This window comes from Megascapheus bottae, chromosome 2, assembly GCF_031878675.1.
Source record: "Megascapheus bottae isolate mThoBot1 chromosome 2, mThoBot2.hap1, whole genome shotgun sequence".
NCBI lineage: Eukaryota > Metazoa > Chordata > Mammalia > Rodentia > Geomyidae > Megascapheus > Megascapheus bottae.
In genome coordinates, this window is record NC_143510.1 from 89,521,883 (window position 1) to 89,544,111 (window position 22,229).

Genomic DNA, 22,229 nt, shown 5'->3' on the forward strand with positions numbered 1-22,229 from the left:
CTTCCGGAAGCGGTCACTGGCATCTCCGTGACGCCGCACGAGTCCGAGCGTCCCGCAGGGTTTCCATGGTGCTGCCCTCCGCCCCGAGTCTCACCGCTTCCTCTCCCGCCTAAGCACCGGGAGCGGCGAGGCCGGCGGCGCGTCCCGCTCGCGTCGTGCTCCCCCCCCACAGGAGGTGGGGCCGGAGAGCGGGCGACGCTCTGGGCCGCCCGCCCGCGTCTCTATGGTGCTGCGCGCTCCCGCGCGCCGCTCCCGCTGCCGCTCCCACGCGCCGGGGCCGACGCGGCCCCTTTAAGCGGCGGAGGGCGGTGCCGCGGAGGTCCCGCGAGAGCGGCGGGGGGTGGGGAGGGGGCGGCGCCGAGCCGGGGGGCCCGAGGCGGATGGAGCCAGCGATGGAGCCCGAGACTCTGGAGGCGCGAATCAGTGAGTGTCCGGGAGGGGCGCGGGCCGGACCGGAACCGGAACCGGGGGCGCGAGGCTGGCCCCTTCCCGGCGGGGGCGGGGTACGAGGCGCCCCCTCCTCACGCCCCGCCCCCGGCCCGGGAGGGGCGGCGCCCCGGCCCGACCCTGGCTCCGAGGGGCCGCCCGGGCTGGCGCGGGGCCGCTCCCGGTCGGCGCCGCCCGAGGCTCCGGCCGACCCCCCGCCCGGAGGGCGCTGCTGCCCTCTGAGCTCCTGGGACGGAGAGAGCGGCCTCCCCGCCTCCGGCCCAGGCTGCTCCCCCGAAGAGCAGCCCCCCACGCCCCAAGTCCTTTTGGGGCCCGCGGAAGGAGCCAGCGAGGGAACCCCGGGCTGGTCCCGGGAGGGAAAGGATCCTGCTTCTCAGAGGCCTCGACCTGAGCCCTCGTCCCATCCTGTGCCTGCAGCAACTCTCTGGAGATCGTGTCACTCCTCCGTCACTGGGGAGAGGACCCCGGGCCTGCTTGAGCTCCTTCCTCTGCCCCCCCTGATTGAGACCACGCATGAGAGACTCCTTAAAACCCTAGACTTGGGGGGTCCTGTCTCAGACTCCATGAGTAACAACTCCCAAGTTTTACAGTCACTTCCCCAGCACAGTCCTCCTCGGCTGGATTCCTTTCCCACCTCTTGCTGCGCTTCCTGGAAAGGCCTCTGCACCTCTTCCTGTCTTTACAGACAGATGTCCTCCTCCCCAGGCTCTGGACCCCCAGATCCTTCCTTCCTCCACCCGTGCTCTCTGGCTCCAGTAGGAAGAGAAGCCTCAGTTCGCCTCAGTACTTGAAATCCCTCTCCTGGACTCTTTCCCTTGAGTGTTCAATCTGTCTTTTCAGATCTAGTGACAGCTTTCTCCTGGTCAGGCTGCTGGTTCTACATAGCCCCAGCTCAGACTCTTGATCCTTGAACGCAGGGATCTGTGCAGGGTGATTTGAGGTCGTGGCCAACACCTTTAAACAGAGTTGAGTGCTGAGGGTGGCATTGGAAGCACACCACCCCCAGAGATATATCTGAATCAGACTGGCCAGTGGAGTGGATTCCAGAGGCCACAAGTGTCCAGGTCATGGGCAGTTTGGGGGATGGAAGGGGCCTACCTGACAGATCTAGGAGGGACTTCAAGATTTACACAGGTTGTAGGTGCCACCAAATAGTCTCAGGTGGGGCCTAGATAGGGGGTCCAGTGGTAGAGCAATTGGTGCAGAGTGGTGCCTCCTCTTGAAAAGGCTCTGGGTTTTCATCCTAGCATTGGGAGCAGGGACAGTTTCCAGTGTAGTAATACTGGCAACTTTTTTTTTTTTTTTTTTTTTTTTTTTTTTGCCAGTCCTGGGCTTGAGCTCAGGGCCTGAGCACTGTCCTTGGACTTTCTCAAGGCTAGAGCTCTACACTTGAGCCTCAGCACCACTTCCAGCTTTTTTCTATGTCTGTGGTACGGAGGAATCAAACCCCGGTTTTTGTGCATGCTAGGCAAGCACTCTACTACTAGGCCAAACTCCCAGCCCCAACACTGGCTACTTTTTTTTTTTTTTTTTTTTTTGCCAGTCCTGGGTTTGAGCTCAGGGCCTGAGCACTGTCCTTGGACTTTCTCAAGGCTAGAGCTCTACCACTTGAGCCTCAGCACCACTTCCTGCTTTTTTCTATGTATGTGGTACTGAGGAATCGAACCAGGGTCTTCATGCATGCTAGGCAAGCACTTTAACCACTAGGCCAAACTCCCGGCCCCAACACTGACTACTTTTAAAGAGGCCAGAAACTGGCTGAAACTGAAGACACCAGGATTTGGATAGATCCTTTACCTAGCACAGGGCACAAAGATAAAGTTCAGAGATGTTGCAGGTCAGGGTGTAAAGAGTCACTTCTGACAAGATCAATGGTGGTATTGTCACTACTACCAAGAAATACCTCTCCTCTGCCTCCCTAAGTTCTCTACTCCCCAGGTGGAATTGAAGGGCCTGGGGACTGGAGCAGCGCCGTCTGGGCAGACCCTTGCTTTAAGCCAGATGCCAGGGTTATGCCCAGGAAACTTTGATCTTTCTGGACCAGTGGTTCCTCCTTACTAGCTGCTGACTAAAGATTTTTCCACAATCTACTTCCCCATCCTCACTCAGGCTCCCAAGTTTTGACACTTTAAGGGACTTCCTGTTTGGGGTTCCTTCTATCCAAGTGTCATCAAGTGGATAATGTTCCCCCACCCCCAATCCTCCTTATCTTCCTTGGTATTTTGGCCTTACTTGGTTTGAACTGGGTCATGTGCTTTGCAGGCAGGCTCTGTATCATGTGAGCCACACTCCTAGCCCTTTTTGATTTTTCTAGTAGTGTCAAATTTATGCCTGGGTCAGTACCACAATCCTGTTTGTTTCCCTTGTGCATGCTACCACACCCAGTTGTAATGGAGTCTTGTGAACTTTTTGCTAAGGTTGGCCTACACCATTATCCACCTCCTAAACAGCTACACAGGCTGAGTTCAGCATTCAGAACTGGGCAGACCTGGCTGGCAGCTGGGGGTCCTGAGACAGACTGGGGTGGCCACAACTCCTGCTCTCCTATGATAGTAGCAAGGGGAAATTATGACCTACTGATTGTTGTTTAGTCAGCCTTGGGGGGCCAAAGGGGTGCCACCCATTGTTTACCACTTTCTTCCTGTATATCTGCCTGTCCTTTACTAGCCACTATCCATTCCTGGATTCCTGCTTCCTAGAACCTCACCCCTACCTGCTCCATGATGTTCCTTATTTGTTCATTCATTCATTCGTTCATTCCCCACTTCCTCACTCTGAGGGGAGATGGGTGGGTGCACAGTGGCTGAGATACAATGCAATTGCAGGCTTGAGCCTGGTAAAGAACAGACTGGGGAACAGGGGCATATAGAACTGAGCCAACACTGCCCCCTAAGCAGGAGTGGAGGCGGGGAAGACCACAGGAGGAGTGGGGTAGATGGCATCTTGTAAACCTCTTTGCTCTGCCCATGTTCATTATCTGTATCTTCTGGATTCTGCCAAGGCTGGCCCTCCCAGTCAGGCCTACTCCTTTCTGTCCCTGCTGGAAGGGTGCCTCTTCTAGGCAGCCAGGCTACCCTGGTCCCCTCCTCTGTATCCTTGATGTTCCTTGTCTGCCTCTGCCAGTTATTGAGAGCCTGTCTACCCTTGGCCCACTGCCAGCCACACAGCTCCTCAAGGAGTCCACATAGCTTCTCCTTGCCTCTGGATCTGGACACATATTCCTCGAAACGATAGGGACACTTCTCAGGAGGCAAACTGGACATGGCCAGTGTGTAGTGCCAGCAAGGGGAGGGGAGAGGGGGGCCTTGGGTGGGAATCTAAGGGGAGGGCTCAGCTATGTGTTCTTTTTTGTCGGTTGTAAGGCTGTCCCTGAGTTCTTCAGCTCAAGGCTACTGCCCTACTCTTTCAGCCACTTCTGGTTTTCTGATGGCTAATTGGCGATAAGAGTCACAGGCCTGGGATGGCTTTGAAACTTGATCCTCAGATCTCAGACTCCTGAGTAGCTAGGATTACAGGCGTGAGCCACCATGCCCAGCAGCTGTGTGGTCTTATGTCCATGAACTATCAGCTCTTGGACTCCATCATGACAGACAGGAAATGCTCAGTAATGCCCCATCCCCCCTGCCAAACCTGTTGCTGGAGTGGAGGAGTGGTAGAGACCAGGAGCCTTCTGCAGGCCATACTGAACTCTTGTATCCCTACAGACAGAGCCACGAACCCCCTGAACAAGGAGCTGAACTGGGCCAGCATCAATGACTTCTGCGAGCAGCTCAGCGAGGACTTGGAGGGGTAGGGGCCAAACACCTGGTTGACTGGAGACCCAGTTTCCATCCCAAACACTTTCATACTTAGCCAGCATAGCAGACTTTTCCCTGAGGTGGACCCAATTACAGGGCAAGAAACTTGAGTCTCAGGGAACTCAGTAGCTGGTCCCAAGACCTTCCAGAGAGGCAGTGGCAATCCTGAGCTGGACATTTGCACCTGCCCGTCCCCCGGCCACAAGGAGAAGTGTACCCTCCCAGTAGGCCCTTTGCAGAGGAGGAAGAGAACCAACTGTGGAGAGCCCCGCCCTCCTGCCCCCCCGCATGCTTGTCCCCAGCTCTCAGCTCATACCACATAGGGTATATTCTTCAGGGGCTGGGAATTTGACCCAGTGGTAGAGTGCTTGCTTCATATGCACAAAGCTCTGGGTTTGATTCCTCAGTACCACATACACAGAAAAAGCCAGAAGTGGTGCTGTGGCTCAGGTGGTAGAGCGTAAGCCATGAGAAAGCTAAAGGACAGTGTCCAGGCCCTGAGTTCAAGCCCTAGGACTGAGGGGGAAAAAATGCATTCTTAGCAGGGACTAAGGTTTGGGGCTACAGCTCCATGTCCTGCTCCTTCCGTGGGCCTCTCATGCTGGCAGCCTAGGGGCAGAAACTGCTGGCCTCTGTGCCTGCTGCTTCAGCTGTGAAGCCAGTTTGTTGTTGCTGCCCTCCAGAGGGGGAGGAGAGGTTCCAGGAGTCTCCTGTTCCCACTTAGCAAGGTTAGGCAAGAAGGGCCACACCTCACTGAGCATGGCCAGCACTCAAGTACTTGGCATCTGTTTCTACCACTGGTGACAGGTAGAAGGTGTCCTCTCCTGGGGTTTCCTCAGCTGAATGTTCCATGTCACCCAGAGTCCCTAGGGAACCATGCCCACATTCCATAGCACTTCATGATTTGTTCCTGGACTGTCCCTGTGAAGGCTGTGGTCACTTTTCTTTTCTGTTTTTGGTTTTGTTTTGTTTTTGCCAGTCCTGGGGCTTGAACTTAGGGCCTAAGTACTGTTCTTGTGCTTTCTCAAGGCTAGAGCTCTACCCTTTGAGCCACAGCACCACTTCTGGCTTTTGCTACATATATGGTACCAAGGAATCAAATTCGGGTCTTTGTGCATGCTAAGCAAGCACTCTACCACTGGGCCAAACTGGCCCTAGTTCTTTCTTGTCAGTAGTGGGACTTGAACTCCAGGGTCTCCATACTGTCCCTTTTTGAGCCACAGCACTACTTTCTGGTTTTTTGATGGTTAATTGGAGATAAGAGTGTCATGAACTTGGGCTGGGAGTTTGACCTAGTGGTAGAGTGCTTGCCTAGCATGCACAAAGACTGGAGTTCGATTCCTCAGTACTACATACATAGAAAAAAAAAGAACCTAAAGTGGTGCTAAGGCTTAAGTGGTAGAGCTGTAGCCTTGAGAAAGTTCAAGGACAGTGTTCAGGTCCTAAGCTCAAGCCCAGGACTGCAAGGGAAAAAAAAAAAAAAAAGAGTCTCATGAACTTATGAATTTTCCTGGTCCACGCTGGCTCAGTTCTCAGCCTCCTAAGTAGCTAAGATTACAGTTGTGAGCCATTGACACCTGGATTTTTGCTTTGTGTGTGTGTGTGTGTGCTAGTACTGGGGCTTGAACTCAGGACCAGGTGCTGTCCCTTAGCATTTTTGCTCTAGGTTGGCACTCTTATCATTTGAGTCACATCTCCGCTTCTGGTTTTTTGGAGGTTGATTGAACATAAGGATCTCACAGACTTTCCTTCATGGGCTGACTTTGAACCTTGGTCCTCAGATCTCAGCTTCCTGAGTAGCTAGGATTATAGGCACGCTACGGGTGCCTGGTACATTCTTGTTTTTAGAATCAGCCCGTGCCTCTTTCAAGTCCTTCCACAAGCTCCCTGCCTGCTCTGGTGGCTATTCTCCTGGGCCCTATCCATCCAGAGAGGAAGCTGGGCCTTACCTATGCCCCAGAGGACTGGCTGAGGGCTGAAGTCCCAGTGAGCTAGTGTGGTGGTGTGCCCATGCCCCCTCCCTACCAGGCGAACAGGGCTCCATACCAATCCTGCTTTGTGTTCCTCCCACCTAGGCCTCCACTTGCCACCCGGCTATTGGCACACAAGATCCAGTCTCCACAGGAGTGGGAAGCCGTCCAGGCCCTGACGGTGAGGAAGGGAGAGGGCGCTGTCTATCTGGGCCAGCAGTGGCAGCAGCAAGACCAAGACTGAGGCTCTTGGGGTTCCTTTGGCTCTCTTTAGAGCCCACAAGAGCTGAGGCCAGCTGGCATAGGATGGAGGTCTGGGGCAGTCCTCAGCTTTCCCAGGACTCCTGAGCCTTTGCTGAGGGTGGGGGCACCCCTTATGTCATACCTGGACTGGTGATTGTCTACTGCACCTGAGCAGTGGCTGCCTCCCCTGAGGCAGTTGAACTGAATCAGGGCCCCTCACGTGTGACCAGGAGTCTCTGTCTAAAGCTCTATAGTGCACTGCAGGAGCCACTGGCCTCCACCCTGAGCAGTACTGCACTTCTACCATGTCTGGGAATGTTTAGTGCAGTCTGTGGGTTCATGGTTGTGCCTGAATAGGAAGAGGAGGTGCATGTGGTTCCAGCCACACTGAACAGCTGAGTTTTTTTGTTGTTGTTGTTGTCTTTTTTTTTTTTTTTTTTTGCCAGTCCTGGGCTTGAGCTCAGGGCCTGAGCACTGTCCTTGGACTTTCTCAAGGCTAGAGCTCTACCACTTGAGCCTCAGCACCACTTCCGGTTTTTCTGCTATTTATGTGGTACCAAGGAATCGAACCAGGGTCTTCATGCATGCTAGGCAAGCACTCTACCACTAGGCCAAACTCCCAGCCATTTTTTTTTTCCAGTCCTGGGCTTGAGCTCAGGGCCTGAGCACTGTCCTTGGATTTTCTCAAGGCTAGAGTTCTACCACTTGAGCCTCAGCACCACTTCCAGCTTTTTTTTTTTTCTGTGTATGTGGTAGCACCAAGGAATTGAACCCGGGTCTTCATGCATGCTAGGCAAGCACTCTACCACTAGGCCAAACTCCTAGCCCACAGCTGAGTTTTTTCTTTAGTAACTGAGTCTGGGTTTGTCTTTCCCCTCAAGCATTCATTTAGGAGTCTAGTTTTATAGGAGTCATGTGGAATAAGGCTCAAGTAGATAGTATCAAGTGAAGTTTTAGAAGAGGAGTAACAAGAAAGCCATGGACAAGTGGTGAGCAGACGTGCAGGTACGGCTCAGAGGAGCCTGTGAAAGTGGTGCAGGGTGGGCCGCCCACTAACTCTGTCCCCTAGGGAGCAATGGGCACTCTGAACGTCAGCATCTTATGGCCATGTTCTGTCCCGTGGGCCCTGGCCAAGGTGTAGAAGTGGGACTGCCCCCTGCCCTCACCCCCACTTCCCTGCCCAGGTGCTGGAAACATGTATGAAGAACTGTGGCAAGAGATTCCACGATGAGGTGGGCAAATTCCGCTTCCTGAACGAGCTCATCAAAGTGGTGTCCCCCAAGGTGGGTCACCCCAGCCCCTGGTTGGCCATCAGGCCCTGCACAAACACAGCCTTTCTCAAGGGCCCTTCCTGACTGACCTGGGACAGTGTGGTCTTGTAGGAGAAGAGCCCCTGCTCACAGTGGTGGGCAGTAGGGAGCTGCTTGATGCTCAAGGAGCACTGATCCTGATAAGTGGTCTCCAGAGATGATTTCCTGCCCCACCTTCTGTCTGGCAGAAGTCCTTCCAACTCTACCTCCCAGTTGCAGCCTGCCATTAGGGCTTTGTCATCCAAACCAGACCCCAAGTGACCCAGCTCACCAGCACATGGCCAATCTCTGCTGCTGGCCTGAGCCTGAGGAGTCCTCCCATAATCCCTGGGGAGAGGCCCCACTTGTCCTTCCTTACGACCTGTCTGGCCTCATTCTCCCAGGAGGTAACTTTGGCGTGAAAGCTACTCCTCCCAGCCCAGGCTGCTACTGGAAATAGTTTGGGAGCCTAGGGCTTCCCAGGCTGCCGGTGGGGACAGCTTTGGGGGATATCCTTGTCTCTTCCCTGTTCAGCCTCTGGCTCCTCTTGGCTGGGTCTCAGAGTTAAGTAGTACCTGGGCTGGCTAGGAGCTGGCTGTGTGCTGGCCATGTGCCATGGTGGGGAAACTGAGTCACAGAGGGCTGACATGGCCAGCCAGTGGCAGCACTAATGGTTAGATGAACTGAACTTATGCCAGGCTGCTTGGGTGGGGATCTGTAGACCCTGGAAGCCAGAGGAATCCCAGGTGGTAGCGGGTGGGGTCTGCACTGGACAGGACCAGGCCATTTCACATCATCTCCTCTATGCCTCTGAAGTACCTGGGCTCCCGGACATCAGACAAGGTGAAAAACAAGATTTTGGAACTGCTCTACAGCTGGACCATTGGCCTGCCTGAGGAGGTGAAGATTGCTGAGGCCTACCAGATGCTTAAGAAGCAGGGTGAGGCCCCGGGGTGGGCCCCATTGGGCTTTGGGACTCTGGGCCAGGAGAGTGCTTTTGACTTCTCCAGAACATGTGGTTGGGGGGAGGGTAACTTTAGTGGGTTGTGCTTGAGGCCAGCGTGGCTAGAGAACAGGTATGTTTGCGTCAAGCTCTCCCTCAGGGAATGGCCCAATCCTGTCCCCACGCAAGTCAGCAAGCAAGCCACAGCACACCAGAGCCCAGAGCTGATGTGATGGGGAACCATCAGCACCCTCTCCCACCCTGCTTTTCCCCATCCCCGAGCCAGAGACTGACTGTCAGCCTTCCTGACCCTGTCTACCCCAGGGATTGTGAAGTGCGACCCCAAGCTTCCCGAGGATTCTGCCTTTCCCATCCCCCCTCCACGGCCCAAGAATGTGATCTTCGAAGATGAAGAGAAGTCCAAGGTGAGGCAGGGGAGCAGCCCGAGGGGACTAGGCCCTCCTGAGATGGGTTCATGGACACTGGGGACTTCGGGTCCTTGACTGCCAGTGTGCATGGTCACTAGTGGGTGAAAGCCTTATCAAACACTTGGTGGAGGAGCTTGCACCACTTTGGTTCCTTAGGAACTCACCTGCCAAGAGATGTACAAGCAAAATATGAACTGTGACATGGAGGAAAAAGTGAAGACCCTGCCCTGCCCAGCCCAACCCCCTAGGGTGACCACTGGAAAGACTTAGAAAGCCAGGTGGCACCAGTGGCTGACACCTATAATCCTAGCTACTCAGGAGGCTCATAGTTCAGAATCAGCCGAGGCAGGAAAGTTCGTGAGACATTTTTCTGCAATTGCCCAGCAAAAGGCTGCAAGTGGAACTGTGGTTCCAATGGTGGAGCATCAGCCTTGTGTGAAAACACTAAGAGACGGTGTCCTGAGCCTGAATTCAAACCTCAGTACCACCACCAGAAAACTCAGAAAGCCATAGTGGTGTGAGGAGCAGGCATGCCTGTGGAAGCTTACTTCACCAGGCTTGGTGGAAGTCCTGTCCATGAAGTGTTATGGTTGCTCATACAGCCACCTATCTAGGTATTCGGAAATTCTCGCCATTTTATGAGCATTAGCAACCTGGGCTGGCCCCATGGGCAGGAGTGGGGCGCTGGCCCCTGTCCTGCGGCTGTGCACAGACATGTGCTTGTCTCCACAGATGCTGGCACGCTTGCTGAAAAGCTCCCATCCCGAGGACCTCCGGGCAGCCAACAAGCTCATCAAGGAGATGGTGCAGGAGGTGATGACTGCTCCATTGTGGGGCAGGGGGGAATGTGTGTACATAGGAGGCCCCACAGTGACCAAATAGCTCACGGAAGGTGACTTATGGGGTTATCTGTGGATCAGAATAAATTAGGGGCTAGAAATGTAGCCTAGAGGTGGGGTGCCTGCTTAGCATACACTAGGCCCTGGGTTCAGCACGACCCGAGACAAAGTTTAAGCCTGGCTCCTGCCAGTGGCTCAGAGACTGAGATCTAAGGGTTAAGATTCAAAGCCAGCCCAGGCTGGAACATCTGGGAGACTATTAGTCAAAAGTTAGAGCTGTGGCTCAAGTGATAGAATGCTATCCTTGAGCATGATAGGAAGTTCAATAGCCGGGTGGTCACACCTGTAATCCTAGCTACTCAGGAGGCTGAGATCTGAACATTGAGGTTCAAAGCCAGCCCAGGCAGAAAAATCCATGAGATTCTTATCTCCAGTTAACTACCAGAAAACTGGAAGTGGCACTGTGGCTCAAGGGGTAGGGCGGTAGTCTTGAGCTGTAGAGCTCAGGGACAGCTCCCAGGCCCAGAGTTCAAGTCCCACAACCAACAAAAAAAAAAAAAAGGGAGCTCAGGGACAGTGCCTAGGACTGACAAAGAAAAAAAAAAGTGAATTTGGGCTTAAAATACACATGAGTGTTTATGTATATACCTGAGTGTGTTTATGAGTAAAGCTGTCGGCTCACTGAAACCTGCTCTGATTAGGCTGTCATCAGAGAAAGTTTTCAGATCAGCCTCACTAGCCCAGATGGGAGGAGACGTGGTGTCCTCACTTGTTCCCAGGCAGGGGACTAACATCCAGGAAATGAAGGCAAAGGCTGCCAAGCAGACCACCCTCCACCTGCCTGCCTGCCTGCAACCCCCACATCTACATCATCAGAAGTCTGGGATTTTGTATGAAATCTTCAAATTCACTAGAAACAGCAGCTACTCCTTGTTTTTGTTTTTCTAAGTGTACATCCCAAAGACACTGCCCATTCATCCATTCATTCTTGCTAGGAGGCATGTCCACTTGTGGGCAGGCCAGCTGGGCAAAAGCTGTGGTCCTGGCCTGACTGCTGAGAGTTCCGCTGGGGTTTCCTCCAGCAGGAGGGTGCACTCAGAGCCACTGGCAGGTCAGAAGTTCCGGGTCATGTTAGGGCCAAGCTGTATGTCTGTCAGCCACAAGGAGAGCCATTCTCTCAGATGGCACAGCACTTGACCACTTTTCATTCTGCAAGGGTAGAATATCCAGAATGGGCCTGGACACTGTCCCTGAGCTCTTCAGCTCAAGATTGGCACTCTACCACTTGAGCCACAGTGCCACTTCCAGTTTTCTGGTGGTTAATTGGGGAGAAGAGTCTCACAGACTTTCCTGCCCTAGCTGGCTTTAAACTGCAATCCTCAGATCTCAGCCTCCTGAGTAGCAAGGATTAGAGACGCAAGCCAAGCCACTGTCGCTTACCTCTGCCCTCCTTTCTTTTTTTTTTTTTTTTTTTTTTGCCAGTCCTGGGCTTGAGCTCAGGGCCTGAGCACTGTCCTTGGACTTTCTCAAGGCTAGAGCTCTACCACTTGAGCCTCAGCACCACTTCCGGCTTTTTTCTATGTATGTGGTACCGAGGAATCGAACCAGGGTCTTCATGCATGCTAGGCAAGCACTTTAACCACTAGGCCAAACTCCCGGCCCCCTCTGCCCTCCTTTCTAGGTTATGTGTGGTGACCACATCTTCCCTTTCACTGTCAAGTATAAAACTTTTTTTTTCCTGCCAGGGCTTGAACTCAGGGACCTGGGCTCTGTCTCTCAGCCTCTCTGTGCTCAAGGCTAGTGCTTCACCACTTACTTAAGGCACAGAGCTCATGCATACTAGGCAGCACTCTACTATTAGTCACCTTCTTTTTAAGGACAGACATGGGGTCTAGGGCCCTGTAGGACCACAGAGGTGGGAAGCTGCATGCTGCCGTCCCTAGAGATCTAATGAGCATGCAGAAGCCAGCAAAGGCACTGGCTGGGGAAGAGGGCCAAGGGTTGGCAGAGCGCCTCTAGGAGACAGTGCCTATCCTGAGCCATGGGCGCTCCGTGGGGCATGGCCAGTCACAGCCAGAGCTGATGTCATAAGTAGACCCAGGTGCCCACCCAGGGCAGGTGGCGGCTGTGTGCGACGCAGGCTTCCCCTCCACAGGACCAGAAACGCATGGAGAAGATCTCTAAGCGTGTGAACGCCATCGAGGAGGTAAACAACAACGTGAAGCTGCTGACGGAGATGGTGCTGAGCCACAGCCAGGGCGCCACAGCCACCAGCGGCGAGGACCTCATGAAGGTGTGCCACCTCCACTCCCACCCCCCCCACCCTGAAGCCCCACCAAAGGGCTCCTCACCCATCCACCCCACTGCTTGCAGGAACTGTACCAGCGCTGTGAGCGGATGCGGCCCACTCTCTTCCGACTGGCCAGCGACACAGAAGACAATGACGAGGCTCTAGGTAAGGCCTAGGCAGTGCAGGGTCAGTTCTAGCCCTCTCCTTCCATCCCCTCCACTCGCCTTATCCCCCCTCTCCGCTCCTCCCCCCCCCACATGCCTGCCACAGGCCCTGCTAGGCGGCTGTGGTTAGAAGGAGATACCACCAGGGGGCGCTTCTCCAGCAGCCAGCAGAGGCTGCCACTGAAGCTCTCCTTGAGAAGACTCTGTGAGGCAGGCCCTTCCCCCTGTATCTTACAGAATGCAGGACTGAATGGAAAGGAAAACCATGCCCATTCCACAGCTGGGGTGCAGGGAGGGCCTAGCACAGGGGTGACAGCCAGGGTTGCCTGTGGATAATCACTCTGCTAAAGCAGCAAAGCTGAGTGGGTGGCTCATACCTGTACTCCTAGCTTCCAGGGAAACGGAGGGCAGGAGGATGCATTTGAGGCCAGCCTGGACAAAAAGTTCACAGGACCCCACTTCAATCAGTAAAAAGCTGGCATGTCATCCTAGCTATGCAGAAGCTTAGCTAGGAGGATCATGGTCCGAGCTTCACTCAGTAAAAAACTGGCATGTTATCCTAGCTATGCAGAAGCTTAGCTAGGAGGATCATGGTCCAGGCTAGCCCCAAGCATAAACGTAAAGTCCTGTTTAAAAAATAACAAGCATCAGTGACTCACGCCTATAATCTTAGCTACTCAGGAGGCTGAGATCTGAGGATCATGGTTCAAAGCTAGCCTAGGTAGGAAAGTCCGTGAGTCTTATCTTCACTTAATCACCATGAAACCAGTAGTGATGCTTTTGCTCAAAGTGGTAAAGCAGTAGCCTTAAACAAAATAGCTCAGGGAGGGCCGGGAGTTTGGCCTAGTGGTAGAGTGCTTGCCTAGCATGCATGAAGACCCGGGTTCAATTCCTCGGTACCCCACATACATAGCAAAAAGCTGGAAGTGGTGCTGAGGCTCAAGTGGTAGAGCTCTAGCCTTGAGAAAGTCCAAGGACAGTGCTCAGGCCCTGAGCCCAAGCCCAGGACTGGCAAAAAAAAAAAAGAAAAATGGCTTGATATCTGGCTCAAGTAATAGAGCACTTGCTAGGCATCTGAGTGCAATCCCAGTACTGTCAAAAACAAAAACCAGGAGCAAACCCCTCAGCTGGAGCTGTTCCAGAACTGAGCCAGGACCACATTCTGTATCTTTGCCTGTCCTCTGCCCACACCTCATTCAGCACCCCCAGGCAGTAGTGTGGTGCTGGGACCTGCCCTATCGCTTCCCTGGATATCCAGCAGCAGCCATAGGAGCAGTTTTCTGAGTGCCTTGCCCCCCACAGGCATCTGGTCTCCACTGCCCAGGTTGCTGTCAGCCCTGGGACTGAGCATTGTGGGAGGGCCCACTGTGCCAGGCACTGTGCTGGGTACAGCTGTGACCTGGGTAGCCCAGAGCTGTCCGTGGAGCTTATAGCTTAGTGAATGGAGACGACAGCCCCAGTTGTTCACACAAGTGGTTAGAGGGAAGAGGTGTGATGGGACGGAGTAGGCATTCCTGAGGTATGAAGACATGGATGAAGGGAGGAAGCCACTCAGGGATGGGGTATCCAGACAGCAGTGCCCCTGCTGGCCAGGACCTTCAGGGTAGCCAGACCGCGTGACCACTGAAGAGGCAGAGGCTATGAGGAAGACGGAGGTGGCAGACCCCATCCGTGAGATAGGATCCCACGGTCCTTCTTCCTTCATGGCTAGGGTGGGTGTAGAGTGCTCATCTCCCCCATCTCCTCATCCTAACCCCTCCCCTCCTGCCTTTTCCAGCGGAGATCCTGCAGGCCAATGACAACCTTACCCAGGTGATCAACCTGTACAAGCAGCTGGTGCAGGGAGAGGAGGTTAATGGCGATGCCACAGCCAGCTCCATCCCTGGTGAGCTGGCAGGCGAGCTGGGATGGCAGGGTGGCAAGCTGGTGGCCTGTCCACCTCACCCTGGCCCCTAGGTGGGGAGGGCCACAAGGAGGACATTGCGGGTGAAGTGTGCCAAGTCTGCAGCTGTGGGGGAGGAAGTCTGGGAGGAGAAGCCGGTCCTGGTGGCAGGGACAAGCAGAAGAAGGGCTTTTCTGCCCTCTCACAAACTTGGCAGCTGTTGTGTGGAGCTGAATGACACCCAGCGGCCTGAATTAATTATCACAAAGCAACAGGGAGGGGCCAGGAGTTTGGCCTAGTGGTAGAGTGCTTGCCCCGGATGCATCAAGGTCCGGATTTGATACCTCGGTAGCACATACATAGACAAAAGCCTTGAGAAAGCCCATGGACAGTGTTCAGGCCCTGAGTTCAAGCCAGGACTGGCAAAAGAAAACAAAACAAAACCCAAAAAAAAAGCAAATAAATAGGGGGCTGCGGGCCAGGCAGTTTGGCCTAGTTGGTAGGTGCTTGCCTAGCATGCACGAAGACCCAGGTTCGATTCCTTGGTACCACATACACAGAAAAAAGCCAGAAGTAGTGCTATGGCTCAAGTGGTAGAGCTCTACCTTTGAGAAAATCCAAGGACAGTGCTCAGCCCTAAGCTCAAGCCCAGGACTGGCAAAAAAATAAAAAAGGGGGGCCAGGAGTTTGGCCTAGCAGTAGAGTGCTTGCCTAGCGTGCCTGTTGACCCGGGTTCAATTCCTTGGTATCACATACATAGGAAAAAAAAAAAAGGCAGCAAGGAGGAGAAGCACCACAGATAGCTCTACCCCAGAGCACAAGGCAGGGGTTAGAGTTGGCCCTGCAGGCCGGGAAGGCTGCTTAGAAGCAGCAGAGTGCCAGCAAGACCTTGAGGGATGGGTCTGACCTGCCCATTAGAGCCAGGAACCAGAACCCTGTCCGGCATGTCAGTAAATAGTACCATACCACTGGACCATTCTGGTCCTGTAAGACTGTTACCCAGTGGCATATAGCCATCTCAGCTGGTGTAAGTACCCCGTGGGATCTGCCCGGCATGCTTCTTACCACATGCCCTAATCAGCCATGGCAGAACAGCCTTCTGAACAGAAGCACTGCCTTCTGTGTAGGCCCAGTGCCTATAGAGGGGCAGTGTGGTCCTGGGGAGAAGCCAGAGGGCACTATGAAGGGTGGCAGGATGAGGATGTCTCTCCCACCCAGACTCTCCTTTCCCACCCCAGGAAGCACGTCGGCCCTGCTGGACCTCTCAGGCCTGGACCTCCCTCCTGCGGGCACCACATATCCACCCGTGCCTACCTGCCCTGGTGACCAGGCCAGCCCCGAGCAGCCCAGCACCTCAGTGTCCCTGCTTGATGATGAGCTCATGTCTCTGGGTGAGGAAAGGGTTGTGGGATGGGATGCCAGGGCAGACCTTACAGCTTATTACAGAGGTGAATCCAGAGGCAGGGCATGGTGGCTCACGCCTGTAATCCTAGTTACTCAGGAGGCTGAGATCTGAGGATCAAGGTTCAAAGCCAGCCCAGGCACAAAAGGACCTGAGACTCTTATCTCCAGTTAACCTCTAGAGAATGGGAAATGGGGGTTGGCTCTAGGGTAGGGCGGTAACCTTGAGCTGAAGAGCTCAGGGACAGCACCAAGGCTGAATTCAAGCCCCATGATCCACAAAAAAAAAAAAAAAAAAAGTGAATCCAGGGGAGGGCATGGGCAGGCATCCAGCTCACCTCTTGGCTGAGCCACAGGCACGTTCAGAAGCAAGGTCAGCTGTCAGAGGGTGAGCTGGCTTACTAGCAAGCCAGCTGCACACACCTCTGGCTGCCTAAGAAAGGCCGAGGGAGGGACTGTCTGCAACCCAAGAGGATTGGGAGCTGCTTCCCCGGAAGTCTAGTGCTTCCTCCCCCAGAGGAAAGACATGAGCTCCACAGAGGCTGAGGCAGAGCCCGAGGTGCTCTGCAGCCCACTGCAGGCCAGTTCAGAGCACCAGAGTGCAGCAGGGGACCAGGGTCAGCCCTCGGGGGAGCACGGCAGGCCCCACTTCTCAGTGGCACAGCAGACTTTCCTAATAGCTGAAACTAGAGAGAGCAGAGGGGCCAGAGCTGGCAGAGGAATCAACGATGACCATTGTCATGCTGTGTTCTCCCGAGTCATCAGCCAGTTAAATGAGAACCAACAGGCGCCAGGTCCCACCTGTAATCTTAACTGCTCAGGAGGCTGAGATCTGAGCAGAGCAGTTCAAAGCTAACCTAGGCAGGAAAGTCTCCACAAAACTAGAAGTGGATCTGTGGTTCAAGTGGTAGAGCACCAGCCTGGAGTGAAAAAGCTTAAGGACAGTGCCCTGAGTTCAAGCCCCAGGATGGGCACCCCGAAAACAAAAACCCTAAGAGAGGCTGGGGGTGTGGCCTGTGAACTGTGGGTGTCCTGCCCGCCCCAAGCAGCCCGCCTATAGGCGCAGTGTGGGGCTCTGTGGTGCTTTCAGTCCACCACCCTGTACGGCAGGGTACGGCCCCTCACCTGTAGGGGCAGGCTCTCTGCCTCTGCCCCGCATCCAGCCAAATCACCACTCTATCCACTGAGATCAGGAAGAGAAAGAAGAGGATGCTGAGGAAGCGGGAGGCAGGAGAGGGACAGACAATGCAGTGAGTCAGCTCCTACCTAAGAGGCCTCCTGGGGCCCCACCCACCTACCCACCTTCATTCAAAGACGAGGCAGGCAGGGCAGGGCCCCTATGCAGGTGTCTTGCCTGGAAGAGCCAGCCCCCAGCCTGTGGCCACGCCAAACCCACCTCTGCGTGAGACGTGAGGGGACTTCCACTCCTGTCCACAGCTGTGCCCCAGAAGCCTTCTTGAAGGCTTTGTGGGAACCGGAACCAGAAGTGGCAGACAGCACCGAGCCTGGCCTTCAGGGCTGGGAGGTGGCTGGGCCTGGCCGCTCTCTGGTAGGAAGGGGAGGGCCAGCAGCTTGGGTTCCTCCCTTCCAACATTGTCCAGGTGTCACTTGCTGTGACAGAGGCTGTCACCAGCCCAAGCTCTCGTAGCTAAGTGGTGAAGCTGTGTGATGTGCACAGCTTCCTTAACCTCTCTGGGCATCTGTTGTCATCCCTAAGAGAACTGAGAACCCTACACCCACCTCTCAATCCTCAGTCTGAGGATTGAGGATCTCATGTCCCCAGCACTTCAGGGACATGACAAGTGCTAGGGGGTGACCAGAAGTGAACTGGAAGAGACCTAACAGTCTCAGCCCCAGAGGCTCTGCCTGCCCACTGGAGAACACTTCCGTCTGGGCCTCCCCCTGATGTGACTCACCCTTTCTAGCTCGGATCTGGGGTGCGCTTGGCTAGCCTGCAAGGTAGGCACTGAGCAGGCTGCTCCAGGGCTCCAGAGCACCGTGCCACCCTCACTGTCTGTTCACCTGATCACCTAGCCAGGGCAGACATTAGAAACATGCAGGGCCTCTTTCCCTCCCTGCACCCCAGCCCGGCTCCAGCTGCTCATGGGAACAGACAGCCTCCACTTCTGTCACCGAGCTGGTTCTGGGGCCCCGCGGAAGCACATGTGGGTGCAGCAGGCTGGCAGGAGCATGCTTTCTATTTCTGCTCTACCACCGGTTCCTCCTGAAACTCTGGATTTCTCCCTCAGAGCTGAGCCGCTCAAAAGGGGGAGCCTGGGAGCCCTGAGTCAGCACACAGTCATCCCTCAGGCCCCTTGCCTTGCCCACTCAACCCAGCTCCTTCTCTGTCCTGCCTTCCCCTCAGGCCTAAGTGACCCCACGCCCCCTTCAGGCCCGGTCTCAGAAGCTGCTGGATGGAACAGCTTCCAGGTAGGTGGGGAGGGGGGAGAGGGGCTGGGAGTGACACCTGGGCCAGGAGGGCTTCATCTTCTCCAGTGACTTCTCCTTAGCCCAGGCCTCCCTTGGGGCCCTAGCCCAGCCTTGAGGGTTAAGATGGCTCCCTCTTTCTGAGGCCCCTAAGCCAGGTCCAGCCACTCTACCTCTGGAAAGTGGTTTGTTCTGTTTGCCTTCCTAGATGTCACCTGCAGGGGAGGGTGCTCAGGGCCACAGCCAGTGACCCTGTCACCCCCCTTCCTTGCCCACAGTCCTCGGATGGCGCTGAGCTCCCAGCTCCCAGCACAGACAGCCAGCCCTCGATGTCGCAGGCTCCCCAGCCGGCCAGCAGCGGCCTGGACGACCTGGACCTCCTGGGGAAGACCCTCCTGCAGCAGGCGCTGCCCCCAGAGGCGCAGCAAGTGCGATGGTGAGGACTGCCTTTCCCAGACTGCGCCTGCGGACACAGTGACCAAGACAGGCCCAGGGATTGTCCTGTGGAGTGTGGCGCCTGTGAGAACCCAGCAGTGTCCTCAGGGAAGACAGAAGGAAGCTGCTGAACCGGGGTGGGCAGGTGGGGTGGTGAGGAGGGAGCAGGAGCCCTGACCTCGGTCCCTGAGGAGTCACTCCCTCCCTCACTGTCCCCACTAAGGGAGAAGCAGCAGCCAGCCCCCCGGCTCACACTCCGGGACCTGCAGAGTCGGAGCAGCTGTAGCTCACCCAGCCCCAGTGCCGCCGGCCTCCTCCACACCGTGTCCCCGGAGCCCCCCGGGCCTGTGCAGCAGCCTGCGCCCACCGAGCTCTCCCTGGCCAGCATCACTGTGCCCTTGGAGTCCATCAAACCCAGTGAGTGGTGGGCAGCCGGGTCAGCTCTGGACCCCCTCCTCACAGGAAGGCAGGGGCCAGGGGCTCCTGCCCAAGACTACAAGGCCCAGCCAATAGATAGTGCGGGTCCCGAGCAGACAGGTGACCAGTCCCTGCCTCCAGCACAGAGCAGGTCTGGCGTGGCTCAGTCCCGGGCGCATGTCCAGGCTCCATCACGCTCAGATAGGGGCCCAGGCAAGGGGTACGCATGCTCTGTGCTGGGCTCGGCCCCCATGGCCTCCTCCTCCCCCTGCCCCTCCTCCCCTTCCTCCAGGCAGCATCTTGCCCGTGACAGTATATGACCAGCACGGCTTCCGAGTCCTCTTCCACTTCGCGAGAGACCCGCTGCCCGGGCGCTCCGACGTGCTGGTGGTGGTGGTGTCCATGCTGAGCACTGCCCCCCAGCCCATCCGCAACATCGCTTTCCAGTCAGCCGTCCCCAAGGTGACACAGGCTGGACCCGGGAGCCCAAGCTGGACCCTTGGGCAGGGTGGTGGGAGCCGGGACTAGAATCTGTGCCCCCTGCCCCCAGGTCATGAAGGTGAAGCTCCAGCCACCATCGGGCACAGAGCTGCCCGCATTCAACCCTATCGTCCACCCCTCAGCTATCACCCAGGTCCTGCTTCTCGCCAACCCCCAGAAGGTGAGGGACCTACCTGCGGCGGGGTAAGCTGCTGGGAGGGGGCGCTTCCCCGCTGACCCCTGTCCTCAACTGTCTGCCCCAGGAGAAGGTTCGCCTCCGCTACAAGCTCATCTTCACCATGGGTGACCAGACCTACAACGAGATGGGGGATGTGGACCAGTTTCCCCCACCCGAAACCTGGGGAAGCCTCTAGAACAGAAGGGCTGGGGAGAGGCGGGGCAGGGGGACCGGCCGAAGACCAGCCTGGTGCTTCTCCCCTCCACAGCCTCCCGAGGACTCTTCCTCTCCCCCTCGGCCGCCCCCCTGCTTGAGCCAAACCTAGCAGGAGGCTGGGCCTGGGTGTGTGCTGCCGGAGTCTCCCAACTCCTGGGAGCCTAGGGTGGGGAGCCACACACCCTAGAGAGACGAGGTCCTAGGGCCCAGCCCTGACCCTAGCCTGGGGTGGGGTCTTCCCCACCTGTCCCTAATGCCTTATGGGGAGGCCCAGCCATACCCGGGAGGTGGTGCTGGAGCTGGACCAGCGCAGGCCTCCCTCAGAACCCTCGACTGGGGGTCTGCATCTCAGCTCTTTGCACTCTGGTGTGTAGTTTGGCTCTTCGTTTTTTGTTTTCAGAGTGGCCCTGTGGTCACAGTCTCAGGGGGCTGAGCTGAGGAAGCCCCACCTGGCCCTTCCCCTTGGGGGCCTCCATTGCTTCAGGCTTCCAAAGAAGCCTGGAAGCCTGAGGGTGATGCCACAGGGGTGGGTTGGGGCAGCTGGTGGTGGCCCCAGCAAGAGCTGCAGTGCTCCCGGAGTGCTGTGTGTCTCCTTCCTTCACCTGCCTCTGCTGAGGCCTGCAGTGAGCATCTCATGTCTGTCCATCCATCTGTCTGTGGTCACAAGTGGGGTCTGTGTGGGAGTGAGAGCAGGAGTATTTATGAAAATAAAACCTTTTTCCTGAACCATGTGCTCCTGTGGCTTCCGCCCCCACGGGCTGGTGGTTCCCTCACATGCCTGCTAGCACCTCTGGATCCTGCTCCACAGGCCCTGCACCAGGAGAGGCCCAGTGGAGGGCCCTGTGGCTGCCACGGCCCAATCACTAGAACCATCCCAGCTGGAGTTGGGGGGCCGCCAGGAACCCCAGCTGCTGCAGAGGCTGAGGGAGAGGCCTCTGGTGGTGGTTAGAACTTCCTCCTGCCATGCTCACTCCTCAATGCACAATTGCAGGGCTGAGCCACCCCAGGGCCCAACGCTGCTTCAAGAAGCAGGGTGCCCAGTGGCAGCTTGTGTGGGACAAGCCCAGGGCTTGGGGGGCCAGGGGCAGCACCAGGGTGACTGGGATCCGGGACAGTTGAGGGGTGAGGGAAGGCCAGTCCCACACTGCTGCTGCTTGACAGGGAGGGGCTCCACATGTCTCTGAGCAGAGGCCCTCTAGAAGCCTTCTCTACACTGCAGATGTGCTGGAGACACTTTCTGTTCCCCATCTGAGGGCTGCTAGGGTAGGGCACGCTAGTGACCAGTGAGCTAAAGAGGGCAGAGAAGTGGCCCTGGTCCTTGAGGTCCCCAGGACACTGCATTCTGATGGATCAGGAGTTCTTGGGCTCAGGGCCTGCCTCACGGCCAGGAAGATGCCTTCCTCCAGTCTCTGGAGCCCATCACCACACCCGAGCAGTGGGGCTTCCACACCTCAAAGCCACACTTGCACTTCCATTTGTTCAGATAGGATCCATAGTTCATTTTGCGTCTGTTCAAGGAAACCAAGAGCCACGGGGAGACCTCAGCTGGCGGAGGAACCCACCACTGCCTTCCACCCATCTCCACAGCCAGGGCACAGCCTGGGCATGGCAAGCAGGAGATACAGCCTGGCCCTGACCAGCCTGTCCTCCTCCAGAGGTGGGGTCAAGGGTACACAGTAGGGCTATTAGCCCCACCCCAGGCTTCCAGGAAAGGCCTTTTGACTTTGGGTGTAGGGTAGAAAGGAGTTACCAGAACCCAAGAAAGTACACTGGTGCACAACCCCTGTCCAGAGGCCACAGTGTGTCAGAGTGTCACCAGAGATGATGTCTGCTAACACCTCTCCATGCTGGCACCCACTGCCCTGGCCACATCCTGCTTAGACTCTAGCAGCAGATACTACCCAGTCACATTTCAAGGGGAGCTGGGACAGGAAGGGAGGGTAAGAGTCTGTCTAGCCTAACTTCTGCTGGGCTTCATAATGGCAATAACAAGAAACTTCTAAGCACTTTTCTAAGCAACTTGCACATTACCGTGTGGTCCTGCTAGGGGCCGGTGACTCACGCCTGTAATCCCAGCTACTCAGTAGGCTGAGGTCTGAGGATTGTAGTTTGTAGCCAGCCCAGGAAGAAAAAGTTCCTGAGACTCTTACCTGTAATTAACCAGCAAAAAGTCATAAGTGGAGGTGTGGCTCCAGTGGTGGAATTCTAGCCTTGAGTGTAAAAGCCAAGCATTAGCACAAAGCCCTGAGTTCAAGCCTTAGTACAGGCACCAATTTTTTAATGATGTGATTCTTGCATTGGTCTATGAGATCCCGCTTCCTGGGCAGGACATTGAGGCCCAGGTGTGAACTACTGTACCTGAGGTCACTTGGTGAGTGAACAA

At 55.9% G+C, this 22,229-nt stretch overlaps 1 protein-coding gene across 1 annotated transcript; it reads left to right on the top strand.

Moving 5' to 3' along the window:
• The first annotated feature begins 321 nt into the window (after positions 1-321).
• On the top strand, positions 322-20,572 carry Gga1 (golgi associated, gamma adaptin ear containing, ARF binding protein 1). The gene is made up of 17 exons (XM_090328662.1): positions 322-423; positions 4,152-4,236; positions 6,320-6,395; positions 7,642-7,740; positions 8,563-8,686; positions 9,014-9,114; positions 9,850-9,930; positions 12,112-12,249; positions 12,330-12,411; positions 14,188-14,295; positions 15,531-15,683; positions 18,059-18,123; positions 18,399-18,556; positions 18,779-18,972; positions 19,265-19,434; positions 19,523-19,633; positions 19,716-20,572. Exons 1-17 carry the CDS (start codon positions 381-383, stop codon positions 19,824-19,826), a joined length of 1,899 nt encoding a protein of 632 aa, XP_090184788.1. The 5' UTR covers positions 322-380; the 3' UTR covers positions 19,827-20,572.
• Positions 20,573-22,229: the final 1,657 nt, after the last annotated feature.

Coding starts and splice junctions, on each gene's coding strand:
- Gga1 (XM_090328662.1), top strand. CDS start 381: ATGGAGCCAGCGATGGAGCCCGAGACTCTGGAGGCGCGAATCA. Junction 4,237..6,319: donor CTCAGCGAGGACTTGGAGGG/GTAGGGGCCAAA, acceptor CCTCCCACCTAG/GCCTCCACTTGCCACCCGGC. Junction 12,412..14,187: donor AGACAATGACGAGGCTCTAG/GTAAGGCCTAGG, acceptor TGCCTTTTCCAG/CGGAGATCCTGCAGGCCAAT.